The sequence below is a fragment of the Lemur catta genome, chromosome 17, assembly GCF_020740605.2.
Source record: "Lemur catta isolate mLemCat1 chromosome 17, mLemCat1.pri, whole genome shotgun sequence".
Taxonomy (NCBI): domain Eukaryota; kingdom Metazoa; phylum Chordata; class Mammalia; order Primates; family Lemuridae; genus Lemur; species Lemur catta.
The window spans coordinates 2,752,255-2,774,697 of record NC_059144.1 but is presented as its reverse complement, the minus strand read 5'-3'; the positions used below and the strand labels follow the sequence as shown (position 1 = coordinate 2,774,697).

At 50.6% G+C, this 22,443-nt stretch overlaps 1 protein-coding gene across 1 annotated transcript in view; it reads left to right on the top strand.

Annotated features, from left to right (window-relative positions):
* The window catches only part of JAKMIP1 (janus kinase and microtubule interacting protein 1), a 125,516-nt gene that overhangs the window by 91,111 nt on the left and 11,962 nt on the right, over window positions 1-22,443 (top strand). The window contains exons 4-8 of the mRNA XM_045528371.1: window positions 3,243-3,452; window positions 7,310-7,429; window positions 10,549-10,695; window positions 11,558-11,698; window positions 13,318-13,380. Of these exons, the coding sequence (XP_045384327.1) occupies window positions 3,243-3,452; window positions 7,310-7,429; window positions 10,549-10,695; window positions 11,558-11,698; window positions 13,318-13,380 (681 nt within the window). The remainder of the gene's footprint in view (window positions 1-3,242; window positions 3,453-7,309; window positions 7,430-10,548; window positions 10,696-11,557; window positions 11,699-13,317; window positions 13,381-22,443) is intronic.

Sequence of the window (22,443 nt, the reverse complement as noted above, 5' to 3'; positions counted from 1 at the left end):
TGTGGATGCCGTGTCTGCTCGTCGAGAATACTCTCTAGGCACCTTTTCCGTGGTGGTTGGGGTGTGAGTCCTCTGCTGTCCTTTACCAGGATAACAGTGCTGTGCTAGGTTGGAAATGTGGGGTCCCGGAGATGCCGTGCTTGCCATGGTGCTGCTTTCTCTGGGGGACTGGTGGGAGGCAGAGCTGGGTGCTGAGGGGGACAGCCTGAACCCCCCACCCTGGCTGAGCAGGCTGTTAACTTGCAACACCCTCCGCCTGCTGCTGCTGGCTGCCCTCGCTTTAACGCGCCTTTCTTCCCTCCTAGCAGTGATCATGCTCGAAGCTCCTCCAGTATTTGCTTATTTATTGCATTTATTGTCCGCCTCTCCCTCCAGTATGGAAGCCCCCAGGGCAGGGAACCGGATCTGTTTCCCGGCACCTGTTGGTGGCTCGGCTCAGTACGTGCTGAGTGAACAAAAGCACGCCCGAGGGGTTTAAATGAATGAACTCCTTCCTCAAACGTCCTTATTGCTTCTGGGGTGGCATCGACATTGGCAACAGTGTTTTCAGCATCTTTAAGGATTCTTCCTGACAGCGAGGCGGTGCTCCTGCCTTCCAGAGTTTGCGCTGCTCTGGGCACTTGGGGTTTGGCCAGAGCAGGTGGGCGGTGGGTCACCACCAGGGGGCACAGTGGGCACATCCCGTGGCTGCTTGCAGAGAAAGTGCACCTGCACCTGCTGGGGCCCGAGGGAGCTGGGTGGCGGGTGGAGAGCATCCTTTTGTCTTCCAAAGAAGGTGCCTCAGAGAGCTCTTAGGTACTAATACAAATTAGTACCTGGTTCACGGCTAGCATGTAAGAGGGAAGTGGTAGCCATGTCAGTTTCTTTCTGAACTGTGTCAACTAGAATTCTTTTGATTGCAAGTGACAGAAATTCCACATCAGAACTGTGACACTGAAGCACTTGGCAGGAAGACTTCCCAGTCTGGAATTTGGGGGCAACAATTCCCTCCTTTTCTAATCTCACTGATTTTTTAAAATCAGTTTTTAGCGGTCTGCTTTTGAAATAAGACAGGCTTGTGTTACCGAGGGGCTAGAGGCACTGATGGGGCAGCTGACACGCGGGATGCGCACAGCGTGCCGGGCACTGTGCTGCACTCCCCGTGGTCGGTCACAGCCCCCTTACAGTCGGACAGGGCTGGTTCTAAAGTCTTCTAAGTGTTGGGGAGGTGGCCCAGCCTGCCCACGGTCACATGGCAAGCGAGGGTGGGGCTTCCCTCACTCCTGTCTGCCGCCAGAACAGGCTCCTAACCAGCATTCTTGGCCGTGGCCGTCTGTGTCTGAATTCGAGCAACAGGATTTAGGACCAAGAGTTTGAGATTTTAATCAACTTAAATGTAACACACTCTAGTAGTACTGACTGACAAGAGCATTTGTCTTAGTTTCCTATGGCTGCCTTAACAAGTGACCACAAATTTTGTGGCTTAAAATGACAGAAATTTATTCTCTTACAGTTCTGAAAGCCAGAAGATTTATATCAAGGAGTACGTATGGCCACACTTCCTCCTAAGGCTCTCGAGGAGGATCTTTCCTTGGCCCTTCCAGCTTCTGGGGTTGCTGGCAAACCTTGATGTTCCTGGCTCGTGGCTGCATCACTCCAATCTCTGCCTCCATCTTCACGTAGCCTTGCCCCTGTCTGTGTGTCGCTTCTCCTTTTAGAAGGACACCAGTCAAAGGGCCCAGCCTATTCCAGTACGACTTTATCTTAACTAATTGCATCTGCACTGACCCTAGCTCCAGATAAAGTCACATTCTGAAGTTCCAGGAAGGTCATGGACTTGGGGGATACCATTCAACCCTGTGCAGTGCCCTTACTGGGGCATCCAGAAAAAGTCCAAGTGGATGACCCGGGGCCGAAGCTTCCTCTGTACACTTCTCTTGGTGTTGCTTCCTTGATGTCACCTGGCCCATTGTGTTCAGGCTATGTCCCCTCTCTGACATTCCCAGGGAAGGCTAGACAAGACAGGGCTGGGGGTGAGCTGGGGATTAAGTTCAAGTTTGTATGGGGAGAGTCTGAGTTCCCTTCGAGATCAACGAGCGGTGCCAAGCAACCCGTTGGTTCTGTGACTTCGGAGCCCAGAGAGGATCCATGCTGGGGGTGCACATTTGGATTCAGTTGCATGTGGTGGGGGTAATGCCACAGGGGAGATGCGGCTGCCCAGGGAAAGGATGCAGGGTGAGAAGAGACCCAAACGTTGGAAACTCCAGGCTTTAATGGCGGTCTGTAAAGAAGATAGAAACTGAGAAGTCACCATGGACAGGGAGAGGTAGCAGGGAAGGTCACAGAGGGGAAGGGCAGCATCAGGTGCCGGAGAGGAGTTGAGGGTAGGAACAGAAAGCTGCCCCGTGGGTGTGTGGCCAGGAGCATGGGCAGCCTTGCAGGAGCTGTCTGGGTGGTAGGGTGGGGCTGTGACCAGACAGGAAAGGGTGGGTGACCTAGGGGAGACAGGGCTTGGGGGAGAACAGCTGACTCTGCAAGGACAGTGAGCTGGGAGGGGACAGGCGGGGAGGCCAGGGCAGATGGAGGGTCAGGATTTTATTTTATTTCATTAAGGTGAGAGAGGCACAAGCATAGATAAATGTCAGTGTAAGTGTTGGGTGAATATATGGGTGCTTGAACCTGTGGCGTCTCCTCTGCCCTGAGGGGGTGTCTTAGTCCCTTTGCTGTTACCATAAAGGAATGCCTGGGGCTGGGCAGTTTGTAAGGAAAAGAGGTTTATTTGGCTCACATGTAGAAGCAGCGTGGTGCTGGCATCTGCTCCTGGTGAGGCCTCAGGGAACTTCTAATCTAAGTGGAAGGCGAGGGAGGGCTGGCATCACGCGCTGAGAGAAGGAGCAAGAGTGAGGGCAGGAGGTGCCAGGCTCTTTGTAACAATCAGATCTCCCAGTAACTAACAGAGAACTCACTCCTTGGGGAGGGTGCCCAGCCATTCATGAAGGACCCACGGTGACCCAAGCACCTCTCACCTCCAACACCAGGGTCGGATTTCAACACCAGAGTCCGGGCCAGACGTCCAAACTCTGTCCCGGGAGCGGTGCCTGGGTCTCAGGCTGCAGTTACTCTGCGTCCCAGCTTTGCCCTTATCAGCTGACCAGGGCGAGGGAGCTGCTTTGACCTCTTCCTGGGCCCAAGGCCTGGAGCAGGGGAGGAATTTCCCTGGTCACGAGCCCCTGTGATTGGTGGCGGCTTCTTCTCTTTTTCAGATGGATGAGATCAAAGGGAAAGACCGTGTGATTCTGGCCTTGGAGAAGGAGCTTGGCGTGCAGGCCGGGCAGACCCAGAAGCTGCTTCTGCAGAAAGAGGCTTTGGACGAGCAGCTGGTTCAGGTCAAGGAGGCTGAGCGGCACCACAGCAGCCCCAAGAGGGAGCTGCCACCTGGGATCGGGGACATGGCGGAGCTCATGGGCCCGCAGGTGAGGGCAGGGGCACACAGCCACCCGTCCTTCCTCCCTCCTCCAGCCTCTCACCTGCCCAGCGTCCCCTCTTCCGCCCGTCTGTCTGCTGTCCATCCCCTCCTCTCTCCTGTCTCTTGTCCTTTCCCCGTTTCCTGACTGTCACTATGTGCCAGGCCCAGTGCTTGGTGCTGAGAACACAGGGGCGCAGAACTCGCTGCCTCTGCCTGCTGTGCCCTCGAGCTTCTGAGGAGACAGAAATGGAGACGTCAGGGCAGGGTACCCGGGGAAGCACAGACAGGGCCCCTCCTATGACAGGAAGGGGTTGGAAGTCAGAGTCCTGCAAGATGAGTAGGGCAAGGCGAGTGCAAGGGCAAGGGCAATAGCTTGGTACTGTTAACTAAAAAGATATTAATGAAGTTTACACTTTGGAAAAAGGAGAGCTTTATTTCTCATCAAGGGTAGCAACCTGCTGGGCAGCTGGTCCAGCAGGTTGGGAAGTGGAGCCAGGCCAGAAGCCAGACACGGGTACTTCAAAGAAGAGACAAAAGGGAAAAGGATTTTATACTGAGAGGGGCAGTCAAATGTACATAGTCAATAAGCTATAGGAGGAGTCATGAATGTTCATGAAGGGAAATCATGTACATGTACCTGTGTTTCTCTCTCCCTTCCCACCATGGCTGAGAACTCAGTTTTAAGATATTTCTGGGGTCTCCTTGGCTGAGAGGGGTCCATTCAGTTAGCAGAGGGCTTAGGGTTTTAATTTTGGTTCACAGTCCCCCGCTTTGGCCAAGATGTGCCAGGGGCAGTAGCGGTGGCCAAACTTTATTTTGTCCCATCGTAGATGGTTGGGAAGCTGTTTGCCCTGGATCTGTCTAGGCCCAGGAGAGGTTTATAAGCTTACAGCCAATTAAACGTTTTGGACCAGACAGGACTAGGAGTAGACAGGCACTCATTAATGCCTTAAAACATTTTAAGCAATATAATTGAAAATCAAAAGCCAAAAACATGGTTATAAAAGTAACTTATCTGTAAGTATCGAGTTATTTTAGTCTAGGTTTTAGGTACAGACTTATTAGTTATATAAACATAAGTATTTTGTTAAGACCACTCTTTTCCTTAAATTGGCCCTCACAGTCTCACGTACCTCCCTGTTCCTCAAGAGTCCCTGGGCCTGGGGGGGATGGTCTGTCTGTGCAGTGACAGGGCCGGTGGGTTTCAGGCAGGGAAGATCCATAGTCTTCACTGAATCGTGTCTGGTTTCCAGGACGCCGTGACTCTCGTTTTCTCGAAAGTGAAATGAGAGGTAAATAACACTGATAATTTGACAATTGAAGAAGAAGAAGAATTTGGGTATCAAATTGGAAAAAGCAACCTTCTCCATTAGGGGGTCAAATAAAAATGTCATAAAGAAAATTATAACTGGTTATTTTTCTTTAGTGGTCAAGAATTAACCAGAATTTAGTCCAAACTTTGGACAAATAATAAAAAACTTAAAAACAAAAGGACACCATAATCTAGAGGCTCGAAACTAAAAATGCAGCTTTGTCGTTGAGAATGAAACAAGTGAAACAATACATATTGTTTAATATGTCTGAGCCTTTTATGATACAAAAGGTCTCATGTGCCACTCCGGTGAAGGAGATAGGAAGTTAAAGGTGCTTTAAGGCTTGAAAGCAGGAACCAGGTTTTGGGGGGGAGAGAGAGAGAGAGACTCTTGACTAGTTAGCAAAGGTGGTCTCGCGACATAAACGAAGCTCTGCGGGCAATAGTTCTCAGAGAGACTAGATGGCAGATGTTACTTTTCAGATTTTTAGAGGTAGAAACTCTTAAATTCTTTTTTTTTTTTTTTTCATAAAAGGCCGTTTTGCAGCAGTCATTTGTAAAATATGTTAAAGAAATATACATTGGGGCCAAACATTTTTAATCTCTTTAGTCTATTTTGAAGCTAAAAGTTTTACATATTAAAAGCCAAACTGATAGTTTGGGAGAAATTTGGGTTAGAGTTTGTTAGAGATAGACAGAGTGAGAGAAAAAGAAACAAATTGTGATAATGAGGCAACTGTGTCCCATTCCAGGAGCAGATATCATAGAGGAGTTTTTAGACAGAAGGGAAAAAAACAAAGGCCAACATTTGGAGCAATTTTTTTTTAAACTAGTTTTGAGAAGAAAGAACAATTGTTTAGGAGCAGAGATGGAAGGAGAGGTAAGGAAAAAGGAAAAGAGTCGACTCTAAATATTTTGCATGTTCCATTTTTTTTTTTTGTCTCTTTTAATTTTAAATCACCCTCTTTAAGGGAGGCTATGAGAGACTCAGTCCCATCTGGAAAATTTGAAATACCAGTTATAGCATTTTCTTCATTATTCTGGGAGGTTCGATAGCCTCTTTGTTTTAATTGAACACGCAGGTAATCTGGGGGTCTCCTAAGATTTTATTGTGGCTGGCAAAGCTTTAAGTCATTTTAGGTTAGATTTCGAACATGTGTAAGAATTTTTTATTTTTTTTTAAGCATGTTAGTGACTAGTGTCTCTGATGACAGTGGATCAAAGACCATTTTCCTAGAATGTAAGTTTTTGTAATTGTGCTTACCTCTGTGAGTATGTCCTCCCCAAGTGCTGGAACATGAGTGTCTTCATAAACCCTGTGGACCAGCTGCATCTAACTAGTTCCTCCCCAAACCAGGACCTGCGGAACATTCCCTCAGGGTTGGGAATGGAGGGAACCAGGGAAACTGGAGTAGCCCCTCCTAAGCAGAGGACATTGCCCCCCTGGCTCTGGAATGGAGGGAAGTGGAGCTGGGGAGGAATGAAGGGAAGGGGTAGAGAGAAATAAAGTCTCTGAGATCTTTGTCTTAAAAGTGGGAGACCTTGGATCCAGGAGAGCTTACCTGAGTTTCTCCCACCGAGGTCAGGGAGACAGTGAGCTATCAATGAGCTCACACAGACAGTGCATTGACCTCCAGTCGTGCTGGGGGAAACTGGGGATCTCCCTGGGTCCCTTTGTGGTTGCTATTTGTTAACTAAACAAAAAAAAAAATATTAGCGAGGTTTCTACTCTGGAAAAAGGAGAGTTTTATTTCTCATTAAGGGTAGCAACCCACTGGGTGGCCATTCCAACAGGTTGGGAGGCTGAGCCCCAGGCAGAAGCCAGGCACTCGTGCTTCAAAGAAGAGACAAAAGGGAGTAGGATTTTATACTGAGTGGGGTAGTCAAATGTACACATTTAACAAGCTATAGAAGGAGTCATGAATATTCATGAAGGGAAATCATATGCATGTAATTATGCTTTATCTCTCTCTTCCCATCATGGCTGGGAACTCATTTTTATGGTGTTTCTAGGGTCTTCTTGGCTGAGAGGGGTCCATTCAGTTGGCAGAGGGCTTAGGACTTTAGTTTTAGTTCGTAGTACTTAATAAAGACACAGAGGAGGCTGAAGCAGAATGTATTCATTCATTCATTCATTTGGTATTTGAGTGTCTGTTAGGAATTGTATGTGCTGGACACTGTATTAGGTGCCAGCATTTCAGTGTTGAGCAAGACCAACCCAGGGTCCCTGTCCTTGAGGAAAGTGTTAGCACGTCCTGAGAACCGTGAGTGGTGTGTGATGGGCCTTTGTAAGGGATGCAGGGTGGGCAGAGCTCAATGCGAGGTCCCCAGGGAGCCACCGAAGGGTCTGAAGTGTCAGTGCCTCTAAGATGAAGTCTTCCCGCCACTGTGCAGCGGGCTTGGAGTGTTCCCCTCCTTGCTGTGTGGCATACAGTCCCCTTAATAAAGATCTCATCTGTTTTGCCATCACGTGACTTTTCTGGAAGGCTCTATGGAGTGCTTTGAATCATTTCAGCTTCTTCAAAGTACATTTTTATCTTGTCTTTTTTTAGGATCAACATATGGATGAGCGAGATGTAAGGCGATTTCAACTAAAAATTGCTGAACTGAATTCTGTGATACGGAAGCTGGAAGACAGAAATACCCTCTTGGCAGATGAGAGGAATGAACTGGTAATCAGCCCCCCAGACAGATGGTGCCTTGCACACACAAGGCAGGGCCACAAAGCATGCCTTCAACAGAAGGTTAATGCAGAGGCCTCTGGTTTTCTGTGCTTGCCTTCTTATTTCTTTTTGATTGAAAATCTAGCACATGCTTATTGAAGAAATCTGTTACTGCCCTTTGTTTCTACAGCACTTTATGCTTAGCAAACAACTGTAGAATTTCAGTGAGGAGTGTGGAAAGGATGTTCATTGCAATGTTGTTTACAATAGCAGCCAAAAACTAAAGACAAAAAACCCAATTGTTGAATACTGAAGTATTGGTCAGAGTAATTGTGGAATATTTATACAATGAATTTTATGCAGTCTTTAAGATTGATGACGTAGACCATATTTAATTGACATGGAAATTCGTTCACAGTAAATTAAATGATAAAAGCAGTTATAGAACAAAAATACACTGTCATCCTCCTGGATGTTGGAAGTTGTTCTTCTAGGTGGCATGATTATGGGTAATTTTCATTTTTGCTTATCTCTTTACTTTCTTTTGCATAAAACTTGATACACGTCTAATTTTAAAAATAATGAACATGGATTTCTGGTTAAAAAAGAAATCTCCAATAAAAATAGCAATTTCATGAATATTTGAAAAAATGGGTACTGAAAAGTGTAAATAAGCATCATTTCTTCATAGTTTTGATAGGATCAAAATAAGTTCATTTCCTTCCAGTATTTTTAAAGGCATATTTTATATGGCTTTATCAGCCTGTACGTGTAACATTATGTCTCCACTTTTTATTTAAATACTCATGAGCTGCAAAATAGCTTGCTGAGAGGATTAGGGAAAACACAGGCTGATGGGAACAGTTCAGACTACACTGAAGTAGTGAAAAGTAGAAATTGGTAAGTTTGCCAGCGCTTCAATCTTGTTTTTTTTCAGAGACAGGGTCTCGCTCTGTCACCCAGGCTGGAGTACAGTGGTGCTATCATAGCTCACTGCAGCCTCGAACTCCTGGGCTAAAGTGATCCTCCTGCCTCGGCCTCCCAAGTAGCGAAGGCTATATTGTGCCGCTGTGTCCAGCTAAGTTTAAAAAAAGTTTTTTTTGTAGAGACAGCGTCTTACTATGTTGCCTGGGCCAGTCTTGAACTCCTCCTGCCTCAGCCTCCCAAAGTGCTGGGATTACAAGACTTGAGCCATTGCACCTGGGCTCAGTCATAAAATCGTAAGATAATACTGTTAGTTTGGGTGGTTCTTACATGTTTTCAGTGCTTATGTAATCATATCGACATCCACCAGGAGACTTTTTGTTTTATCTCATGGTTATAAAATGGGTTTTCTTCCCCTTTGCATTGTTCTACGTGCTTTTTTCACCCAGTTCAGTCACAGCACTCCCCGCCGATGCAGCGCTCCCCCCAAAGTAATGCTTGGAGACCTGCGTTTGTCTTCTCAAAGGCTGCGACGTCCTGCAGTGTGGCTGTCGCGTTCAGCCGTCCCGCTCATAGGGGATATTTAGGCTCGTTCAGATTTCTTTGCGGTTACAACAATGAGACATGGAGGACACATACCTGTCTTTACTAACTTGAACTTTTATTTCCGTGGAGTAGATTTCTAGTAGAATGCTGGAGTCACATGGTGCATTTTATATTTCAGCGGATGCCATCAGAATATTTTGCCTTGACTTTTACAGCCTGGAGACTCCAGAGTCAGTCTTTTGTGTTTGATTCTTGGTTCTAGCACTTTCTTTGTGACTTTGAGCACATTGCTCATCTCTTTGGGTTTGGTTCTTTGTCTATGAAATGGGTTTGGGGATGGTTCCCCTCCTGGGGTCGTGGTGAGAGTGAAGTGAGAGAGAGTGTGGGGAGGGAGGGCTCAGTGCTGTTTCGGGCTGGTGGGCGGCGGCTGTAACACTGGGGGGTACTTAAGCTGTGCCTAGCTCCTGTCCATTAAAACAGCCCTGCGAGGACTCCCACTTGCACTTGATTCTCACCGCAAGTCTGGGAGGCGGCAGCTGTCATTATTATCATTTTTAGATGAGGAAACTGAGGCCAGGAACTTGCCCATGGCCGTGCAGCTAGAAAATGAACGTGTCTCCAAGGACACTGTCCTCAGAAGGAAAAGGCACAGGCGCCTCTAGTTGTGCAGGTCCCCGGGTTCCTCCTCCTCATCCCCCACCACTGTGGTTTCTCACCAGTCTCTATCTTGCTGGTCTGGCCTCCATACATCAGTACAGGCAATAGATCGTTCTAGAAGGCAGACCTGCCCACAGAATTCTTCTGCTTCAAAGCCCCCAGGGCTGGGGATGGGGACCGAATGAGCCAGCTCTGCCACCTATCCCACCAGCTCAGGCTAGCCCACACCCTCCCTTCTCTCCCTATCACCCCCAGTCGGTGGTCCCGCTGGACGGCATGGAGTCTGTGAACATGTTGGGCACGTGGTTCCCTTCTCCCGTGGTGTTACCTCCGTGGCCTATCTTGGTCCTCTTCCTCATCTGTTTGGATGGGCATCCCTGTCACGTCGTCCCTTGACCCAGTGCCCAACACAGGGCCTGGTGCAAGAGGGGTTCCCAGACGCGGATTGTACGGAAAGGACACGTGGCTGATCACAGAAGACTGGGCAAGTCCTTTCAGGGCTGGCGGGCACCATGGTGCCCTCCGTGCTCCCAGCACTGAGCCTGGCACCGTGTCGGGGCCCAGGGCTGATGAGCTGTCAGGGCGTGGAGCTGCCTGCTGAGCTGGTAGGTGGGGGAGTGGGAGGCAGGAGGAGCTACGTAGCTGGACTGGTCTTTCTGCGTGTGATCTGTGACCTCCGGGGTGATGCCCTGAGGGAAAGGAGAATGGGACAGTAGACACAGCGCAGGCCGCCTGCCAACAGGGCCACCTGAGCCTGATCTGTGGCCTCCCCCTTCGGGCTGCACTCTGCTCCTCGAACCTCACCCAGGCCCCGCGAGGCTCGGGTGAGATGCTGTGCTTGGCAGGTGGCGTGTGTGCTCTTTTGGTGTTTGTGGTCCTCACAGGGGACCTCTGGTCCCGAGGAGGCTGGGGTTGAGTCTCTGCGCGACTCCATGGTTTGGCCTTGGCCTGCCTTTGGGTCTTTGAGTTGTCTGACCCTCTGTGTTCTTTTCCAATCCCAGCTGAAACGCTCACGTGAGACCGAGGTCCAGCTGAAGCCCCTGGTGGAAAAGAACAAGCGAATGAACAAGAAGAATGAGGATTTGCTGCAGAGCATCCAGAGGATGGAGGAGAAGATCAAGAACCTCACGAGGGAAAACGTGGAAATGGTGAGCCGTTGGCCCTGGGCCGGCCCTGGCACTCTGTCTCTGCCTGCGGTCGCCAGCCCTGACCCTGCTGGTCCACGCGCTCCAAGGCCCACCTACCACCACCCACCAGGAAGCCTCAGGGACAGTACTGGTCCACAGACCCTTCTCCCTCCTCTCCACTGCTCTAGAATGTTCTGCGCTGTGGGCATCTGTGCCTGGAGGGAGGAAGCTGTGTCCTTAAACACATCTCTCATTCTGTTTCTTCATCTATAAAGTGGGAATGAAAACATCAACATTGCAGGATTATCTACAGGGTGAAATGATGGCACACAAAGTCCTCAGAGAAAGCAGAGCTCACAGGGGACGCCCAGTATGTGAAAGCAATGGCATTATTGCGTGGGTGCTTTGCATAAGGGATTTTTAATCTCCAATGAGGATGATTGGTCTTTGCGGTCAGGGCGGGTGTCTTGTAGTTGATGGTTTCTGGAGTGCTCCAGGGTAGTTGTTCAGAGTAGCATTAATAGCCCCGCTTTACAGCTGAGAAGACCCAGGGGCTGAGAGCCACGCCCTGCTCTGTGCCGTAGCAGGTGCAGGTGTGCACATGCGTAATCACCATTCCGTGGAGCCCTGCCCTCCCCATCTTCCCCTCCCAGCTTTCAAGGCTCATTTCAGCATCATCTTCTGCCCCCTACCCTGCCCACCCCTTCCTCTCAGCAATGTGCACAGTCAGCCCTGACCACCCTTCCAGCTAGGGCTGGTGGCCGTCACCCCCTCCCTCCTCCCATCGTCCTTCCATCCCACACCTGAGCCGCCAGTCCACCGCCGTCCCTGATAAGCACCGTGGAAGGTCACCCTGCAGTGCTCTCTCTCCCTCTGGCTGCAGAAGGAGAAGCTGTCGGCGCAGGCGTCTCTGAAGCGGCACACCTCCTTGAACGACCTCAGCCTGACGAGGGACGAGCAGGAGATCGAGTTCCTGAGGCTGCAGGTGCTGGAGCAGCAGCACGTCATTGACGACCTCTCGCTGGTATGTGTGGCTCGGCTGGCGTGACGCATCTCAGCCGCGTGTCACACGGGTGTCAGGAACAGATGTCAGGGCTCAGGGCAGTACTGCTGAACTAGGCCAGAGTCAGGCAGTGCTGACGTTGGGACTCGCTGGGTCACCCTGACGTACACATTCCTACCTCGTTCTGCCATAAGGCAGCCTCGACTTCCCTTAAATGAGGTCACTGGTACCTGGGACGGTTTCCATAGCTACTCTTTTTCTCAGGTCTTCTCCGTGGTTTGCAGTGGTTAAGCAGCAGTCTCAGTTTTAAGAACGAGTCTGCTGGCCCTTACAGAGCAGGCATGATCTGTCCCTGAGAGGGCTCTGCTCCTTCTCCAGCCCAGCAGTTACAGACTGGGAGCTGGAGCCTGCAGCCCTGAACCTTGTAACCGGATTAGAACTTGAAGGGCTTGCTAAGGCTGTGTGTGTTTCCTGGACGTGTCGTGGGGTGCGCACCTGTTAAGGTGGGGGTGAGCATGCCTTAAGTAGGTGGGTAGTCATATCTAGAGCATTCTACAGCTCTCTGTGAAAGGAGCTCAGGCACCAGTCTGGGATCACCTGCACTGAGCTTTAGTTGGGCCTTCTACTTGCCCAGCAGGGTGTGTGGTGGTTCCATGCATGGTCTTTGAAGAGTAGAAAAGCCAGAGATCGAAATTCTAGAAAAGGCTTTGATGGTAATTGCCATATTCACTCTGCCTGCCTCTGCCTCTCTCTCCCTCTGTAAATCCCCCTCCCTCCCTCCCTTCCCCCTTCCTATGCATTCATTCTTCCACCCTCCCGTCCAGCCATCCACGCACATGTCCGTCCACCTTGCTCCATTACACAAAAGATGCAGTGCAGCTCAGGATGAAAAAACACATTCAATAAAATGACAATAAAGTCAAAAGAGGAATCATAAACCAAGTCAAGGATAGGGAAATAAAGGTAACAGCATCAGCCAAGATCAGGAAGGGCAGACCATGGGCTGTAGCTGAGCACCATGTTCCTCTGCCAAAGTGAAAAGGAAGCATGATTAGAAAGAGGAAAATTCTTCAGATTTATGGAGCAAAATGCTGTAGGTGCTCTTTCTGCTGACAGTACCTACCAGGCACCCACAGCCTCTAGTTTCTTGGGCAGCACTGCTGGGCAGGTTCTAGCCCCATGTGGCAAAGGAACAAACTGATTATGAGAAAAATAGCGGAGTGACCTGGCCAGCAGGAGGCGCAGGGGCTTTGGCCCTGGCTCCGTTTGCATCCAAAGCTGCAGGTGTTCTCGTACTCTGAGGCTGTCGCAGGAAGAGCCTGCCGAGGCCAGCAGAGCACGTGTTCAGTCAGCCCTGCTTAGTGCCTGTTACAGCTTCCAGCCCCAAAAGAAGATAGGCTTGAGTTTTATAGGACTGGCAGTTCTTGGCACTTCTTCTGGGAGGTCCTTGGGCCTGAATAGATGGTGTGGCTCTGTAGCTGTCACTACCGAGAAGCAGCCACTTGGGTGCTTGGAGCCTGGGCTGGCCCTTGCCTGGGGTAGACGAGTAGACGCAGCAGCGCCTCCGTTTGAGAGCCAGTTGCGCTGGGTGGTGAGACGTGTGTGTGGCTGGAAATGGCAACAGTTGTGTTTCCTTCTAGGAGAAAGAACGGCTGTTGCGCTGCTCCAAAAGGTATCGAGGGAAAAGTCTGAAGCCGCCCAAGGTGAGCCTGCGATGGTGCAGCTGCCCCGCTTTGCAGCCGTGTCCCAGGTCTGCAGGGCAGGGCAGTCTCGGGAGGGGCCTCGCAGAGGGGCCCTGCACTCAGAGACACACACAGCTCCTCGTGTTTGGTGATGAGAAACCTGCCACCACCGTCTCTCAAAGCAACATAAATTATGGCATTAATGTGATCTGTGTATTGTAATTTATTCGTGCAAAACTTACTGTTGAATTCTGTATTTAGGCCTGAGGGTATAGTCACCCAAAATTAAAAACATAAATACTTAGAGTTTTTGAAGGATTTAAAGGACACTCAGACTTGATTTATATCATCTAACATCCTGTTCTGAAAAAATCCAGGAGCATTGTGGTTTCTTTTTTTAATCATGCAGAACTGTGTTCTTTTTGGAAAATATAGTTTTGCCCATTTCTTAGTAATAGTGTCTGAAAGCCCTGGTAGGGAGGGTGTGGAGCAGGGCTTGTAAAACACAAATGCCCACAGGGACCAAGCTGGAATGTAAAAGAGCAAATCAGAGCAGGTAAAAAAAAAAGACGTCATTTGCATTTAAACCTGTAAACCTATTTTTCACTTCCACGAAGAAATGGGCCTCCTCACCTTTTTATTGAACCAAGTGTCCCACTCGATTTATTTTTTGCTAGAGATGTGGTTATAGAGAAATATTTCCTGTCTATATGGAAAACAGCTGTGCAAATTGATGGTGAATGAGGAAGGACATACGGCCTTGGTGTCAGGGTGACAGTAGGGTGTGGTGGGGACTGTGGCAAACTGGGCCCTGAATCCTGGTGACCTATGAAGAGATAGGTCAGTTGCTGTTAGGTATTCCAGTCTTTAAAGCGAAGTGTTGATCCTATGTGTTAGTTTCTTAGGGCTGCTTTAACAGAGTATCACAAAAAAAATAGGTGGCTTAGAAAAACGGAAATTTATTGTCTTATAGTTCTAGATGCCAGAAGTCTGAAGTCAAGGTGTCACTAGGGCCATGCTCCCTCCCTCAAAAACCGGTGGGGAATCCTTCCTTGCCTCCTCCTAGCTTCTAGTGGTTTCCCAGCAATCTTTGGTGTCCTTGGCCTGCAAGCTGTATCACTCCCGTCTCTGGCTTCACCATCACATGACATTCTACCTGTGTGTCTTTATTCCTTCACATGGCTGCCTTCTTGTAAGGACACCACCCATGTGGGATTAGGAGTCCACCCTGCTCCAGTATGACCTCATGATAATTTAACTAACTATATCTACAATGACCCTGTTTCCAAATAAGGTCACATTCTGAGGTGCCACAGTTAGGATTTCAACATATCTTTTTTGGGGGACACAATTCAATCCCTAACACCAGACTTTATGTAAAATCTAAGGATTTTAAATGTTGGAGCAAATGTCTATGGTATTGTGGTCCAAATACAGGTTAAGTGTTCTTAATCCAAAAATTGAAATTCAAAATGCTTCCAAATCCAAAACTTTTTGAGCGCTGACATGACACCACGAGTGGGAAATTCCACACCTGACGTCATGTGACACATCACAATGAAAATGCAGTCAAAAATTTGTTTTGAGCACAAAAATTGTTAAAGATATTATATAAAATAACTTTCATGCTATGTGCATAAGGCGTATATGAAACATATATGAGTTTTGTTTAGACTTGGGTCCCGTTCCTAAGACCTCTCAGTATGTGTATGCCAGTATTCCAAAATCCAAAAATATCCAGAATCTGAAACACTGGTCCCTAAGCATTTCAGATAAGGGATATTCAACCTGTAAAATATTTATCTGTGAGCCAAAGAAAATCTATCTGTGCGCGACATTTGGCCCACAGGCTGCCTCCTGGTGGTCTTCGGTGCAGCGTTTAGGTTGACGCCAGTGTCGGCACTCTGGGCTCATTTTATTTGCCATGTCCCAGAGCCGAGGACGAGCGGTTGTTTACACGATCTTACTGAATTCTCACAGCCACCCTATGAGGCTGGTATTATTTTTTCCATTTTCCATTTACAGGAAACATATAGATATAAAGTATAGAAATAACTCAGAGAAAAAGTAACTTGACAAGGCTGAGGTTCAAACTCAGGTCTGGGACTCCAAGGCCCGAGCTTTTCCCACCAAGCCAAGGTGAGCAAGGTCTCTGCGCACTGACGTTAGAAACTCAGAAATGGGACGTGGTTTGGGTAGAACTTGTTTACATTTAAATATATATTTTTGTGGAAGAAATATAACCACATTATAGAACAGCCGGGAAATAGAAAGTGATACATCACCCCGAGTACCTCCCTGGTGCCGCGCACTCCCCGGCTGTAACTGTAGAACACACGTTTGCACCCTGCATTTTTATTTAACGTTATGCTATAAGCATTTATCCATGTTCAATGCTGTCATCCTAAATATAAATTTTTATGGCTACATGATCTGTTGGGCGGATAGGCCATCAGTTTGTTTGCTGTTCTGCAGCTGTCGGCACGTTGCTTCCGGCTCCGTGTGGCCGTGAGCGACGCTGCGGTGAACACGCCTCTGCCCTCCCTGGCCGGGCCGCGTCCTGCCCTGACTGCTGAAGGTTTCATTAGTGACTGTACCATTATTTCGTTACCTTCCCCTGTTGTTGGACTTTTTGCTTCTACAAATGTCACCACAGCAAACTCCTCTTGTCTAGAAAGCTGTGTCCATCGTCTGGATGGCCCCCTCAGGTCGATTCCCGCAAGGTGAGATGCGGGGCCGGGGTGGGAAGGCCGTGGCCGGGGATCACGCCCCCGCCACCCCCGCCGCTGCACAGAGAGCGGCACCACCTTGCGCAGCCGCCAGCCGCGTGCGAGTGCCATTTCCACCGTGGGGCTGCTGTTTAGAGAGCACAAACCCAAGGACATGCAGTCTGTCCCCTTCACTGGGTACTGTGGCCTTATACATCCCATGAAGTCTCCACATGGGGTTTTCCGGAAACCTGTTGGGGAGCCATGACTTTATTTTTCAAACCTATGTCAAAATGCCTATAATAAAAAAGGTTTCTTTTCCCCTTTTTTTATGATTTCTGAATGTGCTTACGGGAGAACTTTACAGGGGCTGGCATTGAGTTGTGATTTGCTATACTCGCCTCTGTGGCAGGTGTGGGCAGGGCCGTCTGTCCTGCCCCGTGTCCTGTTCACTGCCTGGCGCACACAGAGTGTGTGTCCCTAATTGGTTGTTGGCTGAAAAGGTGAATTGTCTCTACCGGGAAAAGGCATTTGCATGACACTGGACTCTCGCAGAAGAATGGGCCCAGGCTGGGGACCTGCGGGGAGTCTTCCTGAGCTGGGTGAGGGTCTTTCCCACTCACTGTTTCCTGGACCCACCAGCATCTTTTCTTTTCTCAGTGTTCAGTGTAGACCAGTTTCCCACCTGTGCACGTGCTTAATCCCGGCATTGTGCACCGCGGGGCCAGTGGAACGGGTGTTTGGCTCCATCGGGGCCCTGAGCAGGGTCTGTGATCCCCCGGGGCCCCTGTCTGTCCTGCCTGAGTGGCTTCCCTTTCTGTCCACCACGGGCCGCGGCACTCCGTACCCTTGGCCCTCCATACCCGGCGGCCCCACATCTGTGGACTCACTCAACTGCGCATCAAAAATATTTGGAAAAAATGGATGGCTGGGTCTGCCCTGAACATGTACAGAATTTTTTCCTTTTCAATATTCCCTAAAGAATACAGTATAACAACCATAGTCGCACGTGGCTCCACGACAGGAGTGAGTCCTGAGAGTGCGTCGTGGGGCGATTGCGTCCTCGTGCGAACTTCGCAGAGGCACTTACACAAACCTAGATGGGCCAGCCGGCTGGCGCCCAGGCTGTGTGGTCTGGCCTGTTGCTCGTGGGCTATAAACCTGGATAGCACATTACTGTTCTGAGTACCGTAGGGCACTGTGACACAGTGGGAAGTATTTGTGTGCCTACAGGTATCGAAACATAGAAAAGGTACAGTGAAAATAGTGTTATAATCCTACAGGACCACTGTTGTGTATAGGGTCTGTTGTTGACTAAAACGTCATTATTTGGCATAGGACTGTATTTACGTGGTATTCACATTGTGTTAGGTACAGTATTATAAGGCTCTAGAGATGAAAGCACACAGGAGGATGTGTGCAGGTTATGTGCAAGGACTGCCCCCTTTTATGTAAGGGACTCCAGCATTCTGGTGCAGGGGTCCTGGGAGAAACCCCTCAGGGATACCAGGAGACAACTGTCATTTCTTTTTCCCCTTAAACGCTTCCGTCGCTCTCTGTTCCTTATACATCCAAGTGTTTTGCCACTTTGCCCAGGGCTTTGCTTGACAGAATATTGTGGTGAATGCATTGAAGGTTCTAGAATTTTCCAGAAGCCTGACAGGCCAGTCCCTGTTCTCAGGCTCCTGACTTTCTTTCGGAAGGACCCTAAGCAAACCTCTTCGGACTCCCTGAAGGAGAGCGCCTGCAGTCCACACCCACACCCAGGCCGGGCAGGTGGCGCTGGGGCAGGGCAGGGGTGTCAGCCCTTGGCTCCCTGGGGGTGTGACCCGGTCTCACTGGGCCTGCCCAGGAGCCCCCTGTGGGATGCCCTCCAGGGCTAAGACTGCTGTTGACAGTCTCTTTCTCCAGGCATCCTGCTAGGTCAGCGTGGGCTCGCATTAGCCCCCAGGGAGGGGTTGTGGGGGAAGGACCCTGAGCGGTTCCTTGGGCCCTGTTCCGGAGGGCTGCGGTGGGTGGCCTGCTCTGCAGGAGGTCTGGTGTCAGGGCTCACCCAGCGGGAGCCCCCGCCATGGTGGTAAGTTGTGTTGTAGGATATTGAAACTTGCACAGAAGTTGTATCGCAGTAGAGTTCTGAGTCCATGAACAATCGCTAAAAATTAGTACAGTTTGCTCGCGTGCCTTGGTTGAAGGTGGGCTTGGGACTCTTGGCTGAGGCTGAGAACTTGTAGTGGGTCCAGCTAAGTGGGGGGCCTGTGGTAAAGGGCTCTGGAGAAGATTCCGGTCCTGGAGCTAGGACACTGGGACAGTTGTGGAGATGCAGGGGCTGTGTCCCGGGCCACACCCCAGCAGCTCAGCAGCAGCAGCGCATCACGGAGCCTGTACGGTTCCTGTACCCGGGGCAGTGCTGCGGGCTGCCGGGCAGCACGAGGAGGCTGTAGCTGGCGCAGGTGGGAGCAGAGCCCAGGAGCCTGAGCTGGCTGAGGGGCCACCGCGGGCACCTTGTCCAGGGTAGCGAAGACCACAAGGCCGTCCAGACCACATCTGAAGACTTTGGAATAGACAGGAAGTTGTGGCGGCTCTGGGTGATTTATTCCTGGTGTCAGGAGTGAGCAGAGCAGTGAGCCTTGGTCCTCCGGGGGGAGCTGCTGGGTCTGCAGGCTCCTGGCCTCCTGCCTGGTCTCAGGAGGGGACTCCAGGCCCTGTGGGGAGGGGTGTGTGGCACAGGCTGTGAGTTGCAGCCCTGCCCCTCCACCCACTGGCTTTCTCAGGGGTCTCCACTGCCAGGGGCCAGGTCCGCATCCCTGTTCCTGGGATCCTGGAAATAGCTCCCTGGCTGCTCCTCTGCTTCCAGCACCTTCCCTCCCCTCCAAAGCTGCGAGAATGGCCTTTTTGAGGCACAGTCTGACCCTGCTTCCTTCTTCCTAAAAATACTCCATGGGGCTCCTTGGCCCGGCCCTCAAGGCCCGGGAGCAGTGCGGTGCACCTGCTGCCTGATGGCCTCCTGCCCGCCTTGGCTGCAGGGGGCAGCCTTGCCACCTGCCTCACCTCCTCTGCTCGCTGCCTCCGGCTTCTTCGGGGCTTGGCATAATTGTCACCGTTTCATCCAGGCCTGTGGCACCTCTTGGCTGGGTTAGTCACTCCTGCTCTGGGCTTCCTCAGCCCTCGTGCTCCTCTGTCCTGGCACATGGTGCGGCCCCTTGTCCCTGTCCCTTTCTACGTCTGCCTCCGCGGGGCTCAGCTCTGAGAAGAGCTCAGAGGACGCCGTGGCCGAATGAGGGCGTGGAGCGGCCTGCAGGGAGTGGGGTCGGGGGCCGCACAGGTCTTGGCCGCCACGGGAGCAGGGCTGGGGCCGGTCTCCAGTCTGGCTTTTTGGGTCCAGTGCTGGGCAAAACCAAAGGTCCTTGTCATCAGACATCTTGCCTCATCTGACCTGGCTCCAGGCCTGAGGCTGCCCTGTGTTCACGGGGGGCCCGTGGGGAAGGCCGAGGAGGTGCTGCCTCAGCCCTCAGGCACTGTCTGTGGAGTGTCTGCCTCAGTCACAGCAGGGTGTCAGGGGACAGGGCACAGAGCCTTTGGCTAGAGGTGGGAGTCCGAGTAGGTCCAGGAGCCAGCTGGACTGGACGTCCCTGCGGTTTCTGCAGAGCCAGGAACCCCTGGGGCGCCGGCCGCTGTTGCACCTGCCAGCACTTGCCAGGTTCCTTTTCAGGATCCAGGTGTAGAAATAGGCCTTTAGACTTGGCCCAGAACTCGACAGTTTAGATGGCCAATGAGATTTTTTCTGTTCCTAGTGTCAAAAACTCAAAGTCACGTAAGCAAGGAAAGGAATTTATAGAGCTGAAATGTCTAGGGGTGTTGGCTTCAGGCACGGCTAGAGCCAGATGCTCACATGCTGTATTGCCAGGACCCCACCTCTCTCTGTCTCTCAGCCCCTCCGGTGGGTGGCCTTCTTCCCGAAGCAGGCACTCCCCATGTGGGGACCCAAATGGCTCTGGCAGCGTCAAGCTTGCGTTACACTTGCCCAGCAACCTCTGTGGAAGAGCGAGACTCTCCTTCTCGTAGTTTGAGCAGAAGTCCCTGGGCTGGTGTTCCTTGGCTCACCTTGGGCACAGGCCCATCCCTGGACTGTTCCCAACCTGCTACACGGTGCCTCTTTTGCAAACGTGACCTGGAGGGTTGGTCAACACTAAATGGGACGGCATGATGCAGTGGCACAGCTCATCTGAGAGGTACCTTTAAAAGGAATAGAGCATCATGCATGGTTGAAGTTGAAATGTAGGTATGAACTTAGCTGTATATATTTCTTTTATGAATTGTCCATTGCCTTTTGATGCTGCTTTGGTATCCATCAAAGTACAGAAATTTTACCTTTTTATGGTAAAATCTGTCCATTTTTTCTAATATGAGGATTTTTGCTTTTGATGTTATGCCTAGTGATGCTTCTCTGAGAAACACAAGACTCTCACAGAGTCTGGGCAGGGCAACCTGAAGACTGTGATCTAGCGCGAAAGTCACAGATTTTCCCTTGAACAATGGTTTGTTTCAGTCTGTAAAAATGGTAAAACAAACACTGGCAAAATGATGGCAAAGAAAGCAGCCAGTTTAGCAAGTCCAGGGTACACATGGCCCCGCGGGAGCAGCAGGAAAACTTCCCCAACACGTGAGTGCGGAGGTGCCTCCTCAGCTCTGGCTCTGTCCCTGAAGGGGAAGGTTCTCACCACGATACTGTTGCTAGCGCTGCTCCTGGGGGCCGCCGCCAGTGCCCAGGGACCCAGGGCCTGTGCAGCGGCGTTGACAACAGGCTCAGGGAGGTGGGGGGCCGGGAGGAAGGTCCCCAGAGAATAGACTGGCTCAGAAGCTGTCCTCTGTGACAAAGGCAGCCCAGCCCAGCCCAGGAACCCGGCTCCTCCCAGGCCACAGGCAGCGTGGGCAGCGTGGCCAGCATCGCCGCTCGGCCTGAGCTGGCCCCCCGCGCACTGAAGGTGCCCCGGAGCCTTTCTGTCCGCAGGAAGCCTTGGGGACGGTGGGCGGTGTGGTAGGGGAAAGGAGACCACGTGGGGGGAGAATTGGTGCTTTTTCCTAGGACTGGCAGAAGGCCTGGAAGTTGACGCGGACGATGTGGCTTTGGGCTAAGCCCCCACATGCCGGCTAGCACCTGCGGCCACCTCGCCATGGAGTACGTGCTGTTTGTGCTGTACTTCTCCTTCTTCCTCTGCCTCTGCGCCCTGGTGTGCCTTTACTTCTCTGGCTGCCAGGAGATGACGTATAAGCACGAAGGTAAGCAGCTGGCTCGGGGGGCCTTCTCTGAGGCTCCGTGACAGTTCCTGGCTGGGCCCAGATGCTCCTGCCTGCGACAGGCGGTTCTGTTGGGAATGATTCAGAGACGAGAAGAGAGGAGGCTAAGAAGGGCTGGATCCAGCTGAGGGGACATTTTGGGGGCATCGCCTCTTCCTTTTGTCCATCCGACCTGCTGGGAAAGAGCTCCTCCACGTACGCAAGGTGCAAACGAGAAGACGTGTTCGCTCGTCATTCATTTTTGCCAAAACTGAATTGTAAAATCTGGATTTATTTGTAAAAAGGAATCAGTGAGGCCAGACTTTGGTTGCAAGGAGAATTAGCGTCTCGAGGAATGAGCCCTGTTTATACAGTAGATGTGTTTGGAGTGAGCAGAGGGTGGAATGTCGCGCTCCCGAAGCATCTTTTGTTAGGAAGTGGCCACAGAATCTTAGAATTATTGAGGCACAGAAAACTGGACAGTTTCTTTCATGGTTGACCTTTTTTTTAAAGCCCCTATATGTGCCAAGCATGAGAGGAAATAATGTTTTCTAGGTGGTTCTCCTCTCATCCCTTGCTAAGCAGGGTGGAATTATTTCCAGCATATTTGGAAAATGTGGTATGAAACAAGTTGCATTGTCTTCAAAGAAGACAGCCGCCATGTTTGCATTTTAAAGTATCCTTTTCTGCTTTTTTATTGAAAGAGGCATAAATAGATGCAATCTGTTTAGACTTCCCATATAGTATAATCACTTAAGTAAACTAACCCTTAAAGGAAACAAACTAACCTGTCCCATACATTATAAAATCTTGGGGGGTCGGATCCCAGGCAACTCCTTGCTGCTGTGGACATTTTATAGAGCTGTGGGTTCTTCTCCATCACTATAGGGTTATAATTTGACTGCCCTTGTGTGTTTGATTTCCACCCTGAGAGCTGCTTCCTGTTTTCCTCAATACCGCAGGGTTCTTTGGGGTCTTGGTCTCGGGGGGCATGTTTTACTTTAGGGGGCCCCATTTGGGTCTGGAGTTGGGCTGTTTACAAAGGCAGCTCTGCTTTAAACGCAGGTCTGTGGCGCAGCAGGTACAGTCCTGTGTTAGGGCT